This window comes from Moesziomyces antarcticus (assembly GCF_000747765.1).
Source record: "Moesziomyces antarcticus DNA, scaffold: scaffold_v10002, strain JCM 10317, whole genome shotgun sequence".
NCBI classification, from domain to species: domain Eukaryota; kingdom Fungi; phylum Basidiomycota; class Ustilaginomycetes; order Ustilaginales; family Ustilaginaceae; genus Moesziomyces; species Moesziomyces antarcticus.
In genome coordinates, this window is record NW_014639008.1 from 356302 (window position 1) to 375949 (window position 19648).

General features: G+C 61.2%; 6 protein-coding genes across 6 annotated transcripts; 2 read left to right on the forward strand and 4 right to left on the reverse strand.

Moving 5' to 3' along the window:
* Positions 1-61: 61 nt before the first annotated feature.
* On the reverse strand, positions 62-533 carry PAN0_002d1031 (small nuclear ribonucleoprotein; the record flags this gene model as incomplete). The annotated part of the gene is made up of 2 exons (XM_014803198.1): positions 62-90; positions 245-533. 2 exons carry the CDS (start codon positions 531-533, stop codon positions 62-64), a joined length of 318 nt encoding a protein of 105 aa, XP_014658684.1.
* Positions 534-1650: 1117 nt separating this feature from the next.
* PAN0_002c1032 (cytochrome c oxidase assembly protein) lies at positions 1651-2819 on the forward strand (the record flags this gene model as incomplete). Its single annotated transcript, XM_014803199.1, has 2 exons — positions 1651-1870; positions 2239-2819. The coding sequence occupies 2 exons, from the start codon at positions 1651-1653 to the stop codon at positions 2817-2819; spliced, it is 801 nt and encodes a 266-aa protein (XP_014658685.1).
* Positions 2820-3301: 482 nt separating this feature from the next.
* On the reverse strand, positions 3302-9820 carry PAN0_002d1033 (uncharacterized protein; the record flags this gene model as incomplete). The annotated part of the gene is made up of 1 exon (XM_014803200.1): positions 3302-9820. One exon carries the CDS (start codon positions 9818-9820, stop codon positions 3302-3304), a length of 6519 nt encoding a protein of 2172 aa, XP_014658686.1.
* A 730-nt stretch (positions 9821-10550) lies between these two features.
* PAN0_002c1034 (uncharacterized protein) lies at positions 10551-11588 on the forward strand (the record flags this gene model as incomplete). Its single annotated transcript, XM_014803201.1, has 5 exons — positions 10551-10734; positions 10824-10867; positions 11124-11219; positions 11313-11445; positions 11527-11588. 5 exons carry the CDS (start codon positions 10551-10553, stop codon positions 11586-11588), a joined length of 519 nt encoding a protein of 172 aa, XP_014658687.1.
* Positions 11589-12155: 567 nt separating this feature from the next.
* Positions 12156-14423, reverse strand: PAN0_002d1035 (serine palmitoyltransferase 2; the record flags this gene model as incomplete). Its single annotated transcript, XM_014803202.1, has 1 exon — positions 12156-14423. The coding sequence occupies one exon, from the start codon at positions 14421-14423 to the stop codon at positions 12156-12158; it is 2268 nt and encodes a 755-aa protein (XP_014658688.1).
* A 1760-nt stretch (positions 14424-16183) lies between these two features.
* Positions 16184-19618, reverse strand: PAN0_002d1036 (60S ribosomal protein L24; the record flags this gene model as incomplete). Its single annotated transcript, XM_014803203.1, has 9 exons — positions 16184-16597; positions 16661-16992; positions 17064-17383; positions 17438-17669; positions 17752-17875; positions 18396-18569; positions 18624-18972; positions 19063-19112; positions 19196-19618. 9 exons carry the CDS (start codon positions 19616-19618, stop codon positions 16184-16186), a joined length of 2418 nt encoding a protein of 805 aa, XP_014658689.1.
* Between the last annotated feature and the right edge of the window lie 30 nt (positions 19619-19648).

Sequence of the window (19648 nt, forward strand, 5' to 3'; positions counted from 1 at the left end):
CGTGGTGCCGAGTGTGCATGCCGAGTGAGTCCGTAACGAAGGTTCAAGCGGACAAATGTGGTTACTTTTCGAGTGCGGTGATGTACATGACTGTTTGCGGGAAGGCGCGAGCAGATGCAGCAGCGCGGGCGTTGAACAGCGCAAGCAATGGAAGCGGGCAAACCAGGGGTGGGACGAGTAAAAGAGCCAGAGGTCAGTTTGCGTATCCTGCATGCCGAGTCGCCAAGTCGTCGTGAGAACGTACCGTTGTTTCCACGGATGAAAGCGTCGCCGTAGTTGTTCTTCTTTACGCCGTCTACGTATTCGGTTGTGTTTTCAAGTGCAATGTTCATGTATCCGTCCAAGCACGACAGGACGCCCTGGTAGTCGATGCCCGAGTTGAGGCGGACGTTGACGCTCTTGCCAATGACGCCCTTGAGGAAGTCGTTTGGACTGCCCGCCTTGGATGATTGTGTTGCAGACATTGTGTCGACCACGTCTCGTGTGTGCGGATTGAGGATGGTGATGGTGGTGGGACGGTATGCCGAGTGCATTGGTGTGCGTGGAGACAAGCCTCAAAGCCCGGGATTCGGGGATAGCCTGCGTCAAAGGCGAGTCCCGAATTTCGCCCAAAATGTGGAGAAAAAGTGCAGTTGGAGAGCGCGTGATCGAAAAGGCGGAAATGCAGTTGGCTAGAAAAAGTGGGCCGGCTGCGTTCGGAGCTGCCAACTAGCGCCGTGGGTCGAACGAGGCTTGCCTTCAAACCACCATCGCCAGAAGCCAAAGCTGCACCACTAGACCCGTCCGACTGCATTCTTCGTCAGCCGGGCTCCAGCGCCAGAGACACAGCCTGCCCCTAGACCTTTTCAGCTCCGTTCCGCGTGCGACCGGACCTTCGACAGCCCAGACCGCGACCGCCGCTGCCTGAGTCCAAGCACCCAAGCTCTGCATCGACACAGCCGAGCCAGCCAGCTAGCCCGCCACTGCGCTTCAGACTCCTCGCTTGCGCCGCCAGCCGACCTTTGAAGCCCAGAACAGACTAGGCAACGCAGGCTGTCCAGCCACTGCGAGACTGAACCCCGTCGATCGAGCTCCTCCTGCTGCCGAGAAGCACACAGCAAGCCCAGCCTGGCCAACTCTTGCAAGCTCTGTCTCAGCTGGCGCCTGCTTTCAGAATCCTCGTCCGCTTCGCCAAGCAGCCAGAGCTCCCAGGCTAGGCCAGCCACCGCACGGCGCCTCTTTGTTCGAACTCCTCCTCGTGCCTCAAACCGCCCAGCAAGCCCAGCCAGCCCAGGCCCCCAAGGCACCGTCCAAGCTCCGCCTCGAGCCGCACAGAGCCTAGCCAGCCTAAAGTCTCCAGCCACTGCGCAAGCGAGCTCTCCTCATCTGCGCCCTCTCCCGTCGCCCCTTAGGATTGCATCGCGTCGCGTCGCGTCGCCTCGCGTCTTTCCCTTCCTTCAAGGTTCCCCTCCGACGGCCGCTTTCGTCCAGGAAAGGCTTCAACTCGCCTAGCCTCTGCGTCGGCTGCTCGATCACCTCCCTCCGCCTCTGCAAACGCCAGCCCAGCTCAGCCTAGTGCAAACTCGCTGTGCAGCCACAGCCTCCCGCTGGCCGTTCGAACTCCTCTCTGCCGCCTCGACCCGCGCTTAGCTCTCCGAAACGTCTCACGCCATGTCTCGTCCGGCCAAGCTCACGCTTGCCGCCTCGGTGCTCGTTTCGGGCCTCACGGTGTGGGGCGTGCACTACATGCAGGAGCGCGAGCGCGAAGTCATGTACCGTGGCGTCGAGCGCGACGAGGCGCGCCAGGAGGAGAAGCGCCGCAAGCGGCAGCTCGACCTCGAAATCAACCAGCAGAAGGAAAAGGAGTACCAGAAGCTGCAGCCCACCGCTGGTGCGCAGGGGTCAAGTGCCAAAGGGACCTAGTACTGCTGCGTGAAAGAGTAGGCTGCCTTTAGAGATGTTGGCATACATATAGGGGGGGTTCCTCGCTGGTCCTACTCTCTTCCCTCGTCACACATTTTCGTAACCTCTTCCCTCGAGTTGTCCAAACTCGAGCTCAACGCATACGCAAGCAACACTCTACGCCTTTGACGACTTTTGCAACGATGTATGCCGATGCACGCATGGGTTGGGTGGGTTCGACGAGCCGCACGGGGCGGAGTGCGGTGAATGCTGCCGGTGATACGGCTGGGGTGGGGCATACAAGTCAGGCATCGTTGCATGCGATTTTGGACTCAGCTGTGCGTCGGCAGGACGCAGTGTCGATGGAGCAGCTGGGAGTGGGGCCTCACCGCAAGCCGCGCACTTTTGCGAGTCTGTACGATGTGGTTGCGCGCATCATGTGCACACCCACCACCGACGAAGCTCAAGAGGTGGATCCGACTCGACCTCGATACGTGTCGTTTGACGAGCTGCTCAACACCACGCACACCATCGAATCGCCGCAATCCACCGACGACCACGACGTCGAGCAGACAGAGCAGACAGAGCGACAGACGAGGTGCAAGAGGCCCCGCGGCGGATGGATGGACGGACTCAGGGCGCTGCGAACGTACGAGCACGAGTGCGTGTGCTCCGGCCAGTACTGCTTCTGCTACGTGCTAAAGCCCAACTTCACCAAGCACGTCAAACCGGTGCCGAGACCACTTAAGCTCTGCCCGCGCTTTGCACGCACCCCTCTGCCCGACTGGCCGACGGCGTCGGTTGAGGAGTCGTCTGCGGCGTCGTCGAGTTCGAGTGGACGACTTAAGCTTTCGCATCTGCAGCCGTTCCTGCGCGATCTGGCGCTGCTGTACGACGACGACGAGGATGAAGACGAGGACGAAGATGAAGACAAGTAGGGGCGGTGCTTTGAGTCGCCGCACTGCTCACACATGCCAACGAGACAAGCCCTCCCCGTCACGACCGGAACAAGCTTTCTCAAGATGCGCTTCTCCCGCCCTCGCACGCTGCGATGCTGCATCCACTGCAATTCGAACAGCTCCGCGCTCCGCAGTCTTTCGGCTGCTGTACCATACACCCCGACTCTATCCTGCTTTCCAACTTCTGCTTTGCTCGTCTATCCCGCTTCACGCCTGTAGATCTTTAGCTCTCGGTAGCCTCGTACGCCTCTCGCCGCTTTCTGGACAATCACAATGCTTTTCTTCTGGAGCGTCGGCGTGACACGGCCTGAGTCTCAATCCGGAGTTGTGCCTCGTTGCGGCTGGTCATCGCGTCGTGTTCTCATGCAAGGAAAAGGCACGTCGTCATACATGTGCGTTCGAAACCTTTTGGATTGCCGCAACGTGCAATGCTCGGGCTCTTCATCGCACCGAATGGCCCGCTAGAAGGTCTTTGTAAAGTCGTACAAGTCGGCGCTGTTGGAGTTGGCCGACATGTCCTTTGGCCTTGCAGCAGCCTCTGGGTTTCGCTTTGCCAAAAACTGCTGGCGCGCCCTCCTAATGTGGCCCAATCGCGAGACCCAGTTGCTCGAGTACGGCTGCATGGCCTCGCCCGTATCGAGGTAGATCTGGCTCGCCACGTTGCTGTGCAGCGCGAGCACGCGCACAAACTGCGCCAGCGCATCCGCCGACAGCAGCTGCCCATCGCCCACGGGCGAAAACTCGGGCATCCCTACGCGTCGCTGCAGCGTCACCTGGTAAAAGATCGCATCGTCCGGATTCGCCGCGCCCAAATTCACCCCGCCGCGCGTCATGGGCGAAATGACCACATTGACATAGTTGAACTGCCCTGCGATCGTGCCGAACCGATATGCCTTGCCCGACTCGTTGTACACAATGTGCACAAAGTCGTTTCCAATCAGCGCCTTTTTACTGCGTCGAATAGGGTCCCGCTCGTCGTTGGGCATGAGCGTGGCAGTGTGGTAGACAATCTGACAGATCTCGTCCGTCCACACGTACGCATGCTTGCCATGCTCGTCATTGTTCCGATCCAACCCGCCCGTGTAGACATCCTCCTGCCCGCGCAGCGAGACCAGATGGCCAAGACCCTGCAGGAAGCGCGTATACGCGCGCGAGCCGTGGCGGTTGCTCAGGATCGCCACCTCGTCGTCCTGCCCCGGCCCGACGTACAGCACGCCGATCTTGTGGAAGTCCACCACGGGCGTCAGATCAATCGCGCGGATCAGACGGTCCGTCGCAGGCTCGTCCGGCAGCAGGAGCGGCGCTGTGTCCTCAAGCATGTCCGGATACGTCGACAGCTGCAGCGCAAAGAAGCTCGGATCCACCTCGGCCTCCTTTGCCGACGCCCGCGGCGCCGCTTTCGACGCACTGCCACCGCCAGCCTGCTCCGGGCCAAGGATGTCGCGCATCACCTCGCGCATTGCCAGCGAGCTTCCCGCCAGCGCATCGGCTCGAGCGCTACCCGTCGCGGCCTCCGACGAGCTGAGCGCGCCCGAGAACGACGACGACCGCGGCCGCGATCCCAGCCCAAAGTGTGCTGGTCCCAACGGACGACGCGCGCGCAGACGCTCGCTCACCTCCAGCCGCTCCTCGACGCGTCGGCGCAGCGAGCTCGCATTCTTGCCTTCCTCCGCCGCATCCGCATCTGGGTCTGCAGCCGTGGCCGCAGCCGCCGCCGCGGCCGCCGCCTCGTCTGCCGCCGCGACCCCCTCTTCCGGAGCCGCGAGAGGCGGCTTGCTCATGGTGTCCGGGTTGCGGTTCATCATGAGCATCGCGGGCAGTTGCGCCTTGTCGCCGTTCTCATCCGTCAAAATGCCTGAGGGCACGTTCTCGAGCTTGCACAGCATCGTTGCCGTGCCCGAGGGCCTGCGGATGACGATCTCGACCCATCCGGCCTTCTTGGCCGTCGACACGGTGAGCAGCCCGTTACCCATGAGCCACGTCTTGGAGTGCCTCGCGCCGTCCTTGCCGCGCACCGGTCCGGCGGTGGGCGCGCCCATGATGAGCTGGTTGACAAACGAGCGCTTGGGCTTGGACTCGGCGTTCGAGTGCGTAAAGCGCGCAAGGAAATCAAAGCACACCTGCGTCTGGTCCGAGAGCGCGTCCATGCCCTCGTTGGCCTTGAGCAGGCCGCGCGAGATGTAGGGCAGGTACTTGGGCCGATCGCCCACCTTGAGGATCACAAACCACAGCGCAATGTTGTAGAACGCCATGAGCATCACGTACTGCGAGAGCGAGAACGTGGCGGGGCTCGCGCGGTAGTCGTCGCGCGTCGCCGCCTCGGGGCTCTGGTGGTACTCGATGTACTGCAGCACAATGCTGAACACGCGCTTGTAGTCCGTCTCGGTGAAGTTGGCGTAGCACGCCGGATGCTGTGCGACCGTGGCGATGAGCTCGAGGATGTGCACGCTCATGGTCATGTGCGAGCGCACCGCGGTGAGCGTGAGCAGCATGTTGGAGAAGAAGCGCGTAAAGCTCTTCTGCATCTCGTAGCACGCGATCGAGAGCGCCTTGATGCACGACCGCGCCGTCGTGTGCGACTTTTTGAGACCGCGAATGAACGCATCCACCATCTCGTCCTGCTCGGCGCGCGAGAAGAGCGTGCGGTAGCTGATGAGCGTCACGAGCGTGTCGTACACCACCGCCGTCACGTCGGTCTTTTTCAGATCGTCCGGAAGCACCACTTTGGGCAGGAGTGCATCGTCAAGGATGCCCTGGCAAATCTCCTTGCGCAGGTGCAGCACCTGGAGCTGCGCCTTGGGCCCGCAGAACAGATGCTTGTTGCTCAGCTGGTGCGGCAGGTGGCACAGCAGGTACGACACTACCTCCCAGTCCGGCTCCGAGCGCAAGATCTCGATCGCTGCGGCCAGGAATTCAGACACGGGGATGGGCGCCGGCACGCGTTCCTTGTCGCTGTGTAAGTGCGTGTTGCCGGCGCAGCACTCCATGTCGCTGCGCTGGTGGATGTAGGTGTAGATGATATCGCTGCGGAGCGAGATGCTGGGCATCTCGAACGAGACCGCCTGGGGTAAGCGCCACAGATGCTCGTACGTCGCTGGCCGTACAGCCCTCTGCTGGCTGCTGCTGCGGTCTCGTGGTTCGGCCTGACGTCGCGCTGGCTCGCTGACGCGTTCGGGCCGCCCTCGCTCGCGGGACAACTCTCGCAGGCGGGATTTGGACCTTGCTGCGGCCTCTGCATTGCGCTGAGCCTCGCGGCCCTCGCGCTCGTTCCGAATAGGCGCGGTGCCTACCTTGGAGCCAGCCCGCGCGCGCGCATCTGCGCTGCTGTTCGACGATCCTGCTTGCTTGTTGGCACCGAGGTCGGCTTCGGTGTCCCTGGGGCCTTTCATCAGCACCGTGGCGCTCTCGCTGATAAGTTCGTCCAAGTTGCCCGCGAGGTAGACACGGTGCTGTCGATCTGTGCGGAAGCGGAGCAGCCATTCCAGGATGACGAGTCTGGTCGAGGTGCACACGGTGCCAGTGGTCGCCGCTGCCGAAGATGCCGACGTGGTACCCGCGCCCGAGGACGGCCTGACTTTGAGCAGCTCGAGCAGGTCGCGGAAGATGGCGATGCAGCCGGCACGCGTCTTCTTCTCCCACTGCTGGCGGATGGACAGGTCGATGCCGCGGTCTACCGAGTTGGCGATCCACGGCGTGCTGAAAGCCATGCGGTTGAAGATGGCGATCATGTCGAGCGCCGCATTGCGCGCCTTGCCCTCGCTGGCCGATGAACCAAGCTGCGCATGCGACGGCGACTTGCCCTCTTCATCCTCTGCGGCACCCGCAGGCACATCGAACGCCACCGCCTTGTGCGAGGCAGAGCGCGCTAACCGGCACAGCAGCTTGCGCACCTCGACAAACACCTCTTCGAACTCGGAATCGGGTAAGTCCTTCTGCTTGCTCTCGACCGCCTCGGCGTCCGGGTCGACGGGACCCGGGATCTGCGATCCGCTGAGCACGGCGGCGTGAACGAGCACCGAACGAATCAACGATTCGGTGCGTGCGTCCGTCTCTGAGGAGAGCGTGGAATTGGCCAGCGGCAGGACGATCTCGGTCATGAACAGGTTGCGCTCGGCGTTGAGGTCTTGCACAGCGTTGTAGACGTGGTCGAAAACGAGCGAGACGAGGTCGTATCGCGCGTTGGGCTCCGACTGGCCCTGCGGCGACGTTGGCACGTTGCGGTAGAAGAAAGCCTGGAGGAGCGCGCGGATGTTGGCGAGCCAGTCTGGATTGCTCGGCAGGCAGAGGTGCTGCGACCAGTAGTACTGCACGAGCTTCGAGACGGTGGCGTCGGGCAAGATGGGCGAAAGCGTGAGGAGGAACGATGCTAGCTTTGGGCTCCAAGGCGGTGACGGCGATGCTGCTGCTGACGCGCTTGCTTCGCCGCTCTCTGACGGGCGCCTGTTCTCGGCATCCTTGGCCTCCGAAGACGCTCTTGGCGGATGTGCAATGTTGACCTTGTCCAAGAGCTTGAGCATCGCCATGACCGTCGTCGTGTGAGTGGCGGAAGTGCCTGTGGCAGACTCGGCGGCTTCGGCCGAAGCATGCAGTGACGCCGATCCGCTGAGACCGGACGAGGCGCTGAAGAACGAGCTGCTGAGCTTGAGGCCTTCGAGGTGCCTCTTGGCGTCGATGGTGAGTTCCAGGAGTGCGTCCCAGTCGGAGCGGGCAAAGGCTCTGTCGCGTGTGTCTTTGTTGCCTTGCGAGTTGGAGCGGTCTAATGGCGTTTGCTTGTCGCCTACGATGCGTGCTTTTGGTGCCGAAGCCTGTTGGGCAGCTGCCTGTGCTGACGGGAGAAGATCCGAGATGAGCAGCAGCACCTCGAGGTCAAGCACATCGCACTGTCGTTTGAGGGCGGCGCGTAGCGCGGGTGTGATGAGTGCAAGGGAAAGAGTAGGAGCAAGCGCATCTTCCTTCTGCGGCTTGGACGAGGCGTTGGAGGCGGAACCTTGGCTCTTCTGCTGCTCTTGTTCGGCCACATGGGTCAGAGCCAGACGGAAGAAGTTGACGGCGCCGACGAGTACCGCCGGATCCTCGAGCTGCGCTGCCTTTCCTGGCTCGGTGGACGAAGTGAGGATGAGGCGGGCGGATCGGATGGCAGCATTGGCGCAGTGGCTGCGGAGGATGTTGGAAAGGATGGGCAGCACTTCCTGGTGCCAGTCAGCGTCTTGGTCGTGTGCGTCGGACTTTGGGCGGATGAATCCGGGCGAGCGAGGATCCACGCGGCAGTAGCCCAGGAGACGGCAGAGCATCTTGACCACGATCTCGATGCACGCGGGTGGGAGGTGGCCGTAGCGAAGCGTAGCATCCAAGAGCTTGAGACAGCTGCGCACCTCGTCGAGATGGAGCTCGGGGCCGATCCAGTAGTGTGAGGTCGTTTCTTTGGACGGGGTGGCGGCGGCCGACTCGCGACTAGGGACGAGGGTTGCCAAGGTCATGGGCGCGGCGTTGGAGGGTTTGGCAGGTGCTGAGGATGCAGATGCGGATGCGTGCAGCTGGGACGCCAGGGCATCGATCGAGACGAGTTTTGTGGAGCGCGGCGTTGCGGACGGCGAGGTCTCCATGCTGCCTGGCGAAGGGCTGATGGTTTCGAGGCCGTAGTAGGAGTAGCCATCGAGGAGAGGGCGTGCGTCACGGGAGCGTGAACGGCGAGAGGCTGGTGTAGCGCTGGCCGTCATGCGCTGTGGGCCCAAGAGGGGCGTGCTTTTGAGGGGCGGCGATGCGATGGCGGTGCTGGGCAAGGCGGTGGTTTGTGCATTGCCCTCGCCGATGACGAGCTCGGCTGCGCTTCGAATGACGAGCTCGGCATGCGAGAGAGGGATGCGGGCAAAGCTGTACTTGAGAATGCCCATGAGAAGCTGGAGGCAGGACTGTACGTCCCACTCTGCAGACGAGAGGCGGGCGATGGCGAGCGTCTGTTCGGCGGCAAGCTCGTCTGCATTGTCTTTGGAGCCCGGTCGACCGATCCTGCCGTTGTCATCGACAAAGGCTTGAAGCTGAGTGCGGAGACGCTGTACCTCGCGCCATGCGACGTCGAGCCAGCGTGTGAGGCAAAGGATGAGGCCGGGGAAGCCGACGACATCTCTGCCGTCCTTTGTGAGCACCTCGATGGCGCGAAGCTGTGTTGGCAAGCCGGCGAGGATGAGGTGGGTGTTGTCGTCGACTTCGTCATCGTCGATTTCGCTGGCGGAGACGCTGAGGACGAGGCGATAGAAGAGGGAACGGTCGATGGCAGCTAGCGGCTGATCGCTGTCGGAGACCTTTGAGGAAAGGGAGCCTGGAGCGCCGTTGCGCAGTTCTGTGAGAGCGGGAGAAGCATTGGCGGCGCGCTTGTCCGCGAGCTTGACGGAGAGGGTGAGGAGGTTGCACGTCTCGATGCGCAGTTTCTGGGGTTGCTCTGCTGTGAGGAGGGCGGTGCAAAGGCGAAAGACTTGGGCGAGGGGCACGTCGTCGGCAAAGATGGGTTTGGGAGCGCTCTGGCGTTCTACGGCGGCGGCAAGAGCGCGGATCTTTGGGATGCGCTGTCGGACGGCGTCGTCGCGTGCTTTGGCAGTGGCAGGGAGAGGTTTGCGCAGATCGTCGAAGAGTGCATCGTAGGTGGCGCCGTGTGCGGGTTCGATCTTGGTGAGATCGTAGGGAGATATGGGTTCGAGCCAAGCCGATGCACCGGACTCAAAAGGGTTGCGCGACGGAGGCAGTGCGGTGGTGATGGGCGCCAAGGGGGTGCTGGGCAAGAGGCCGTTGCCTGTGGCTGCTGCTGAGGTTGCGGACGAGGTAGCCGAGGTGGAGCGACCGCCGCCACGAATGGTGCGGAGGATGTGGTTGAAGCTGCTGCTAGCCTTGGAGGAGCCTGCGGAAGACGACGAGGCGGCCGTGCCCGCCGCCGTAGCGGGCAGCGACTGTGCGGCGGAAGAGGGCGAGCGCAAGCGGTTTGGATCCATTGTGGAGAGGGGGTCGGTCAGGACATGATCGCGAGCGAGAGGGTGATGGGAGCGAAAGAGATGAAGGACGGGTGGGTATGATGAGGGGCTGTCAGGGTGTGAAGGCGCTGTTGCGTGCGTTGATGGTGCGATAACGCAGCGCTTCGCTGCAGGGCGGCGCTTAAAATCCGCCGCCAGGCACAGTCAGCTGTCGACTCATCCTCGAGCGCTTGAGCCTTGGCCCGTCCAGGCACACAGGGCGGATGCTAATTTGTGGAGGGGTCGAGGGAAAAAGCAATCGGGAAGGCAGCGTCTGGAAGCTGCCGATGAGATCGTGATCGGATAGCACGTGAGCCGCTGTGCTTGCTGCCTCTCGTACGAAGCGACTCGACCCGCACGCTTCCGGGCAGGCTGTGGAATTTCTAGCCATTACAAATCCGCCTACCGCTGTGTGCTGTGAGCCGCGCTGAAAATCGCAAAATTGAGCGCCCAACAGTGGACGGCAGCTGCGACGAAATCGGGGCCACACACTGCGCTGAGCAGGCCTGCTGCCCCAGTCGACTCGGGTGGATTCGAGACGGATTCTTCTTGCAGCAGCGAGCGCTCGCTCGCTCGCTCGCTGTCGGCCGTCGCTGCCGGCGCGCGGGCTGCTGCCATCGAAGGGATCTCGAGCTCGACTCACTTTGCAACTTCATCGCCATCATCACCAACCCTCTCGCCGTTGTTCGATCGACACACATCCATATCCGCCATGCCGTCGTCTTCCGTCACACTCTCGCTTCCCGCCGCGGCCGACGAGTCCGTGTTCAGCTCCGTCTCGAGCTTCTTCTCGTCGCTCTTGCCTACCGTCCACGCCGAGGAGGTAAGTTTTGGTATACTGCCAGCATCGACAGCAGCATCGCCCCGCCCCCTTTCGGAAGAAGACGAGATCGAAAGTACCAGGCATCTCGTCCGAATGCACAGTGTGTGCACTTATCCGACGGTTCTGGATCAAAGTGCCTCGCTTGGACACTTTGCGGCGCAGTTCAAGCGCACATCTACCGCGATCTACCGCTGCCTCACTGCGTGGTCTGCGGCATACCAGCACCGGAACATGCCGCTCTGGCGCACGAGCGAATCATCTCTGCACAGGACAGAACGACTCGCTGCCACAGATCTCGAAAGGGGGCCGACGCGCTGCTGCCGATGCACCTTGACACTTTCCGACGGTTGTCGGCTGTTCCGAACATGAAATGCTGACCACATCGTCTCTCTTTCCCGACCGTTCATACTGCTGCCCCGCCGCAACCCGCACATGCTTGCCCTTACGCTTCCGCCCACGCAGGAGTCCTCGGAGGACGCCGAGTCCGAAGACAAGGAGGAGGCCGAGGAAGAAGAGGAGGAGGAGGAGGAGGAAGAGGAGGAGGACGAGCCCGAGGACGTACGTATCACCGCCCCATCTCTCCTTACAGGGATGTGAAGCTCACCTTTTTGCATTTCGTGTTTTGTTCCGCTCTGCTTGCTGCGTCTTTAGCCTGCGCCTGCGATTTACGAGGAGTGCGAGAAGTCCAAGGCATGTGCTCCGCTCAAGCACCACTTTGACGAGTGCGCCAAGCGCGTCAACGAAGGCAAGGGCTTCGAGGGCGAAAACTGCATCGAGGAGTTCTGTAAGTTGTCCATCACTCCCACATCTTAGTTTCATATCGGAAAGATTTTAGCTGACCTTTTGGGAGTGTTTGCACAAACAGTCCACCTCTCGCACTGTGCGCAAGAGTGCACCGCACCCAAGCTCTTCGCCAAGCTCGTCTAGACGCTTTCATGACAAGCGCAAGCGTCCGCAGCGTCGGCTCATCCGTGCATCGCCCTTTCAAGCTTGCTGTAGATCCCTCCCTAGGACGTCGCCTGCAATTCTGATCCACATCTATACATCCAAGCCTTGCAAAGCGCTGTCAACCATTCCTTCCTGGTGCGTTTTACGGCGTGGTGCACAAAGCAGTGCGCTAACAACCAAAGCTTTCGAAAAGTGTGGCGTCTGAACACGGTACATCCGTGTGCTCGTGCAGCGTGATTTGCCCATTCGATGAGCCTACCTTTTGTGCACAAACTGAGCCGTGTGCAGCTTCATCTTTGCTTGAGTCGACACGCTGCCGGCGCACCATCTTACCCCACTGCCATCGTCTACTCCCGCGCTCAGCCTGCACATCCGACAGCTTCATGCCTCGCGTCATCGCCACTCTCACCCAGCACAAAACGCTCGCACAATTTGGGAAGCCTGGTTTCATACAAAGCCTTGCAAGACCATCAAAAGATACAATGAGAGAATGGGGGTGGAAAGCTGTCTACAGGACTGAGGAAAAACGCCGATGCCGCTTTGACCTTAGTTGATGGCATCCTCTCCGTTCCAGTGCACCAAGTCAAGACACCTGTCGATGACCTTGTCCACGCTCCACCTTCCGCCGGGACCGCCGGAGCCGTACTTGAGATGCAGCAGCGAGCCGACCTCGTCGCAGGCGCGCAGCACGTCGTCAATGTCCTTCTTGGTGTGTGCTGCACTCACACAGAACCTCACGCGCGACGAAATGAGCGGCGTGGCAGGATACGCCACCACGACCACCACAATCGGCGGACGCGCAGGACGCTCAATGTTGGCCGGATTCGCCGGATCCTCAATCGCCTTGAGCTCGTCGCTCGACATGTCCGACTGCTCCACCGCAAATCGCTGCGACGGAGGCAGCACCGCCGAGCGGTCGAGCATCATGCGCGAGAACAACGACATCTTGGCCGGATGGAAGATGAGCAGCGGCACAATCGGCGAGTCGCGATGGCCATAAACGATAAAGCCGAGCTTGCGAAGTCCACTGCTGAGGTAGCGCGCGTTGAACGCAAGACGACGCAACCTCTCGCGACCCTCGCTGCCATCGAGCAGCGGACGCGGAAGCTGAACCCAGCTAGGCAGCAGCGCCATCTCGTCCGGGTTGCGACCCACACCCATGATCGACGCCATCGACGCCACGATCTGCGTCAAGACGGGCGGCGACAGCGTCTCGCCGTACACGTTGGCGTGGTTGGTGAGCCTGATGCGGTCGATGATCGTCTTGTCGGCCGCAATGTAGCCACCGGCCGCACCAAACGACTTGGTAAACGTGCCCATCAGGATGTCGACCTTGGCCGGGTCGACGCCAAAGTAGTCGCACACGCCGCGACCCTTGGGACCGATGGCTCCGACCGAGTGCGCCTCGTCGACGTACAGGTGGAACTTGTACTTTTCCTTGAGGCGCATCACCTCGGGCAGGTTGACGAGCGTGCCCTCCATCGAGTAGAGGCCCTCGACGATGAGCAGGATCTTCTTCCACGGACGGTGCGTGCGCGGCATGCCCTGGCTGATGCACTCGCGCAGCAGCGACTCGAGCTTCTTCATGTCATTGTGCTTGTACTGGCGGATGTGCGCGCCACTCAGACGCGCGCCGAAGCGGATGGAGCTGTGGTTGTACTCGTCCGAGATGATGAGCGTTCCGGGCCCGGCGATGGCGGGGATGGTGGTAGAGTTGGTGGCAAAGCCCATGCTGATCACCACGGCGTCTTCTTTGCCCATGAAGCGCGCCACGAGCTTCTCGGTCTGCTGCTGGAGGTCGAGGTGACCGGCGCCGAGGCGGTTGCCGTAGCTGCTCACGCCGTAGGTGCGCAGGCACTCCTCGACGGCGTCGGCACAGCCGCCGTGCGACTGGGCGAAGCCGAGGTAGTTGTAGGCGCTGATGTTGAGCGCGCGCGTCTTTTCGCCCGTGAGACGGAAGGTGGAGTAGTAGTCGAGGGCGACGCGGTCGAGGCAGACGACGGTCCTACCGCATACGCCGGTGACGGGGCGGCTGAAGCAGTCGTCCATGCGTGCCTTGAGGCGGCGGGTGTAGAAGCTGTCGAAATCCGAGTTGAGGGCGGCGTAGCCGTCGCGCTCCATGAGGTGGTGGTACGACTTGGGGAAGAGGCGCTTGCCGACGTAGTCGCGCATGTGGCCGATGAGGATGAGGATGATGTAGGAGATGTAGGTGGTGAGGACGGTAAAGTAGCTGGGCTCCTCCTCGACCGGGTTGGGCAAGGGGTCGCCGCGACGGTGCTCCGAGGTGTAGCGGTAGTCTGGGTTGGCGCAGTAGCCGAATTCCGAGTGGATGAGTTTGGCGCCATCCTGGCTGCTGTCGTAGCTGGTAGGAGGCTGGGCGGTGCCGTTGCCGTAGACGAAGCCGGCGTCAGCGCTGTAGGCGGCGTCGCCCTTGCCTGCGTTGAAGCGCGCGTTGAGGCTGCGATGATGCGCATCCTGGACGGACTCGAGGCTCTCGATGGAGGCGGAGGTGGAGCCAGTGGTGAGACTGGGCGCCTGGGACTCTACGTCGGGCGAGCTGTCTGGGCTCGAGGCAAAGCCAGACCAACCGGCCTGGTTGGCGGTGGTGGAGTCGATCTGAGCGACCATGTCTGTGTTGGCGTGAGCGGGGGGCGAGATGGCGACGATGGGAGCGCCCTTCTTGAGGAAAGAGGACAGGGACGGGGATGAGGCGAGGGGCGATTTGGAGGGAGCGTTGGATCGCTTGATGCTCGCGTTGGGGTTACGGAGCGAGTCGGAGTGGTGGGCGTCGAGCAGCTGAGGGGCCGAAGACATGTTCTACCCGTCTGCAAGAAAAGCTGGATCGGGGTCGAAAGCTACCTGGGGCTTGTCCGAGGAGGGGTCCGATTGAGCAGAGATAGCAACGTGTGCAAGATTTTGGCCACTCGAGGGTCGGTCCGACTGAACGGGCGAGAGTTCGAGTGCGAGCCAAACGGCGGGATGGTTTAGCGCGGTTGACGCCAAGGGGTAAGCTGTGCAGTGAGGCTCTGAGGCGTGCAGGGCGCGTATCGAGAGCGAGCAAGGCTGGGTGCGAGCGTCGGTCGAGTGCGCTTGACAACCGGGTCAAGGTTGGCTCGAGGGGACGTTGCACCTGCTTGAGCGGGCAGCGCTGATTGCGTCTGGGTGTGCAGTGCGTTGTCGACCGTCGGGTGGGTGTGGAACGGATGCAACTGCTAGTCGATGTTGAGTAGGAAGTGTGTATTCCAGCTCGAGACGGGTGATGGTGGAGAGGTTCGTGGTCGAGTGCGAGAGCGAGTGCGAGTGCGTGTGCGTGTGTGTGTCGAAAGCAATGCGGCCTCGGCGGCCCACGGCCTGGCTTTGCGGATGGACGCCGTTTGCAGTGCGTTTTTTTGAATTTCCGGCAGTTGTTGAACCGCGCTCACCGCTCCGATGCGGCTCAGCAGGGGGAACTCTTTCTCCCCCCAAAAACTCTTTTTTTTCGCGAGCGTGCGTGTGCGTGCTGTGCTGTGCTGTGCTGTGCTGTGTCCTGTGCTGACACGCTCTCCAACCGCCAGCAGCGCATCGCAACAGCGCATTACCGTTGGCACCGCAGTGTTGGTGTGCGGCGGCTGTCTGTGCTCGCCTAGCCTCGGCGATCTGCAAGGCGCTGCTCCAAACCCTCTTTGTCGCTCTGTCTCTTTCCCTTGCGCTCGCTCGCTACTGCCGCCACTCAGAAGCGTCACTGCAACTTACACACGTCCCACCCGAACTGTTCCGCTCGAGCCTCAGGTGTCGTTGATTCGCTCGAGGCTACAGTGCAGAGCTTGCAGCAGGTATGAGTGTGCCATGCCGTGTACGTGCGTACGACGTGAGGCATGCGCCGGTCAGCTGGCGGGCGTTGTGCGAGCGGAATCCTAGCTCCGGCCACTTGCGTCCAACTCCGCGCACTTGACGTGCCATCCGCGATCCACTCGAGCGCTCTGCTGACACCGCTGCGTCACGTCTCCTCGGATTTTGGCTTGAATTTCGAGCCACTTCCAAACCTCGAGCTTGTCGCAGCCTGCCTGCCTGCCAGCCGGCCAGCCAGCCAGCCAGCCAGCCAGCCCGGAAGTAAGCACGGCTTGGTCACCCAGCCCACGCCTCACATAAGCAGGTCGCATTCCAAATTTCGTGTCGCGTTCAGCAGTACTTCCGGCCGAAACATCTCGCACTCGCGCCGATTGGATTACCCGATCCACTCCAAGCCTTCATTGTCCCTTGTGCCCGGTGCTTCCATCTGGACACTCGCACACTCGTGAAACACAGCTCAGGCCACCCGGGCGTGCGAATTCGGGTCAACACAGGATGTGTGATTGCTTTTGGTGGGCATGTTGCGAACGCGCGAGGCGCTCAAGGTGGCGCACTTGTAGCTCTTGCGTTGAATAGCAAGCTACTGCAAGCGACCGATGTGTGATAGGAGGGTTGGAGATGTGAGAGGAGCATCAGATGCAGTGCGTCGCTGACGTGCTTGGCGCCACGCTCAGATGCAACTCCTCCATAGAGCTAATGTAACAGATGCGGCGGAGCAGACGGGAAGTGGAAAGGGGGGTGCACATTTAGACACGGCCCTTGCCGGCACCACCCTTCATCTGCTGGCGCGAGATCTGGGGACCAGCACCACCGGAGCCGACCGACTTGGCCTTGGTCGCCTTGCGTGCCTCGGCCTTGGACTTCTTGTCCTCCTTGCTCTTGGCAATGGCGGCCTGGCGAGCGGCAGCACGAACCTCGGGCTTCTGGTTGCGGCGGGCGTTGATCACGTCGAGCGAAGCGCCGACGATGCCACGCTGGTGCTTGACAGTCTTGCGCGAGCGCTTCTTGGCGACCTCCTCGGTAACACCCTTCTTGTGAAGACGACGGTACACAGTGGTCCAGGCGATCTTACGGGGGTTCTTGCGCTGCAGGAAGAGCGACTCGTTCTTCGAGCTGACAAAGCGGAACACCTTGTTGTCACCGCGGACGTAAAGACGACCCTTACCACTGTTCGTTGTGCGAATGATGCATCAGGTTGGCGGTATCAATGGTCAGTAATGCACGTCGAGCATGCTTCCACGTGCTGATGAATGGGCATGCAATCCAAGGTTGAGGCTTCGACATGTCGAGGGCGTCACGTAAAGACGGCGAATGATCTGATCCGATCGGCGAGCGGCACTGATTGTAACAAGTCCTGTTCCTCCGTTCCATCCCCCATGCAATGCGGTTGATGAGGTGTTGGCTCCAACCATGCCAGACAAGCTGTCGACATGCTGCACTGCAAGACGTGGCACCGAAACTGCGATCATCCGACGTATGCTGGGCGTGCGAATGCGCAGCACGTTTGACCGGTAGAGCGAGTAGGTGGTAGCGATGCACTGAAGACTCGAATGTCCTAATATGCCCATGTGTCCACCTTATGTTCCCAGCGCATTCGCAAGTGTGATTCGTGCAACGATCCCTGACTGCCCAAGAATGCGACCAAGATCTGACCACTATCCCTGCCATCTGGTCTCTGCCCTGCCTTCACGACGCTGCTGAGCACATCTCCATCCCGCTGCGAACCGTCCAGGTGCGTCCCTTCCCATGCTCCATCCCAACTGGCCTCGTCCCATGCTCCTCTGCCCTGAATTGCCAACGTCTGAACACTGCTGAACGTCGAAGTGTCTCCGATGCTGCCTCCGATGCTGCCTGGGTGCTGGTGTGCTCTTCCGAGTCGTAATGATGCGATTGTCGAGGAGGTGGTCGAATGTGCTTTGGCCGCCGGAGTCTGTGCAGCGGTAGTGCTGCAACCTTGGAGTGCATGTCCATCATTGCAATGTCGTAATTGGACCACTTACGGGTAGATCTTCCTTTGGGAGAAAGCGCAAATCTCGACCTTCATCTGTGCAAGAGTGGAATGCGACGGTGACGGTGGTGGTGTTGGTGGTGGTGCAACAAGATCGAACACAAGCGAAGGGCCGTATGTGGTGAGCGATCGTGGTCTGGATTTGGTGTGGGTGATGAATGTCGGCTGTGCGTGACGTGCTGGCGTTGTCGTCGACAGTCGGCGTGGTGTGTTGGCGAGCTTACCTTGACGATATCTTAGGTGATCTTGAAGCAAAGTTGGTCGATGAGGAAGGTGGAGACGAGGCGGTAGCAGCACGGCTCTAACGACTTGCCCGACAGCGACGGCGACGCTCGCGCGCTGGTGCCCAGCCTCGATTGAGCGGCCGACTGCCTGGCTGAGCTGGGTCGCTGCGGTGTGCTGCCAGCTGCAGCTTCACTTGGCCCACAGCCTGGACATTCTGACTCAAAATGAAGGGCCCGATCCAGGCCGGCTCCGGTTGAGGATGCGTCACGTGAATATCCTAAAGCTCGGCCGAGGTCCGGTCCTCACACCATTTCGACGCGACCCCGCCCTCCCACTGCCTCTACTCATCTCGCGGATGTATTCACTTGCTCTGCTCGTCATCGTCACAGCACGTACCCCAAGCAACGTCAACATCAAACTTCCAACGCTATGCAGAGCGGTCGATGACTCTATGTACTGGAGCATAGCAGCTGTGTGAGGAGCCACTTTTAATAAGCGATGGAGACATTTGTTAGACCCTCAAACACTACAAATTTGTGAGATTTTCGAGCCACGCGAGATTCTGACCCTGTCACTCATGGCAACGCTGCCTCTCTTTGCTCGTCTTGAGCATTGGATGGATCTGCATCCTGTACGGGAGTCGGTGACACCCGACGCTATGCTGCAGCTATGCGGCGACATGCAAGCTTCATGCGTGACATTCCGCGCTGGTGTGATGTACGCACGAAGGTCCCTTGCCTTTGGCGCAGCGCCGGGGCCGACCTCGTGGTCTTGACGGCGCCAAGTTTGACCGGCGGCTGAATATACTCATTTGCATGCGCAAAGGCCGCACTGCCCGAACCCTGTGGGCGCTGCTGCCACCACCGCGCGGTCTCCACCACATGGCGGCGGGGCTGTGCCTGTTGAATCCACCGGATGCAGTGGCACAACGCCGCCGGTCGGTGCTAACTTACTTCGGGTCCTGGCGCGTGGGCCTCGTTGATGGGATCATGCGAGGAGATGGAATGCATCCGTCCTGCTCGGTTCGAGACGACATCTGATAAACCTTGTGCCGCGATGAGCGTGATTGGATCCGAATGGCCAGCGTGGCGGCGACAGGCGGCGACGAGGTTGCATCTCCCGCGTGGCGGGTAAACGCCTTGGCATCGCAGCCAATCAATCGCTGCAGAGAGTGTCTGTCTGCACTGGGAAGCCGACATTCGAGCTTCCCTCGACACGGATTCGCGGCTGTTGGGCCATGCTGTCGTCCCGGTCTCCGGCTCAACTCTTGGTGGTCCCTGACCTTTGAGCGCTTCGCCCGCACTGCCAGACACCATGCGCCGGGACCTGGGAATCCCGACGACGTCAACTCAGGTTTCATACGCCACGATGCCTTTGCGATCGGGAACTTACTCTGACCTTTGACTGTTGAGCTTGTGACGTCTTACGTCGACTCGAGCGCGCTGCACCGAGCCTTTCCGAAATCACCGCGGAGCAAAGCGTCGTAAGCGCGTCAGAGCGCCGTGGACGTTCCGCGGCGACGGACCTGTCTTTTTTTCGGCGATGCAAGTCCGAAGCGCCTGGCGGCGATGGGATTGAGCTCGTTTGCCCGGTCAATTTTACGTGCCAAACCCTTGGCAGCGACAGGAGATGGCCGGGGAGCGCCGCGTGTGAACCTCGAACTGCGGCTGGCATTGCGGGAGTGCGGGCAGCAAAAGTCGCCGAGCTGCAGAGCTGGGCGGATCGTCGCAGGTTGTGTTGGAGGCAAAGACTCGATCGAGCCGGGCTCCACACCGAGGAAGCAGGCACCGGTCAAAAGCGTTGATGCGACCAACGTCGTTTTTTTGCTCGGATATCGCGCAGAGAGCCGACGGGATGGGGCTCTTGGCGCCGACGTAGAGCAGATCGAGGCAGGAGATGAGCGCTGCAATCGCCTCTTTGACACCGAAGGCCAGGCGAAATCTGGCATGCCAGACGACTCAGGCACCGGCACAGAGGC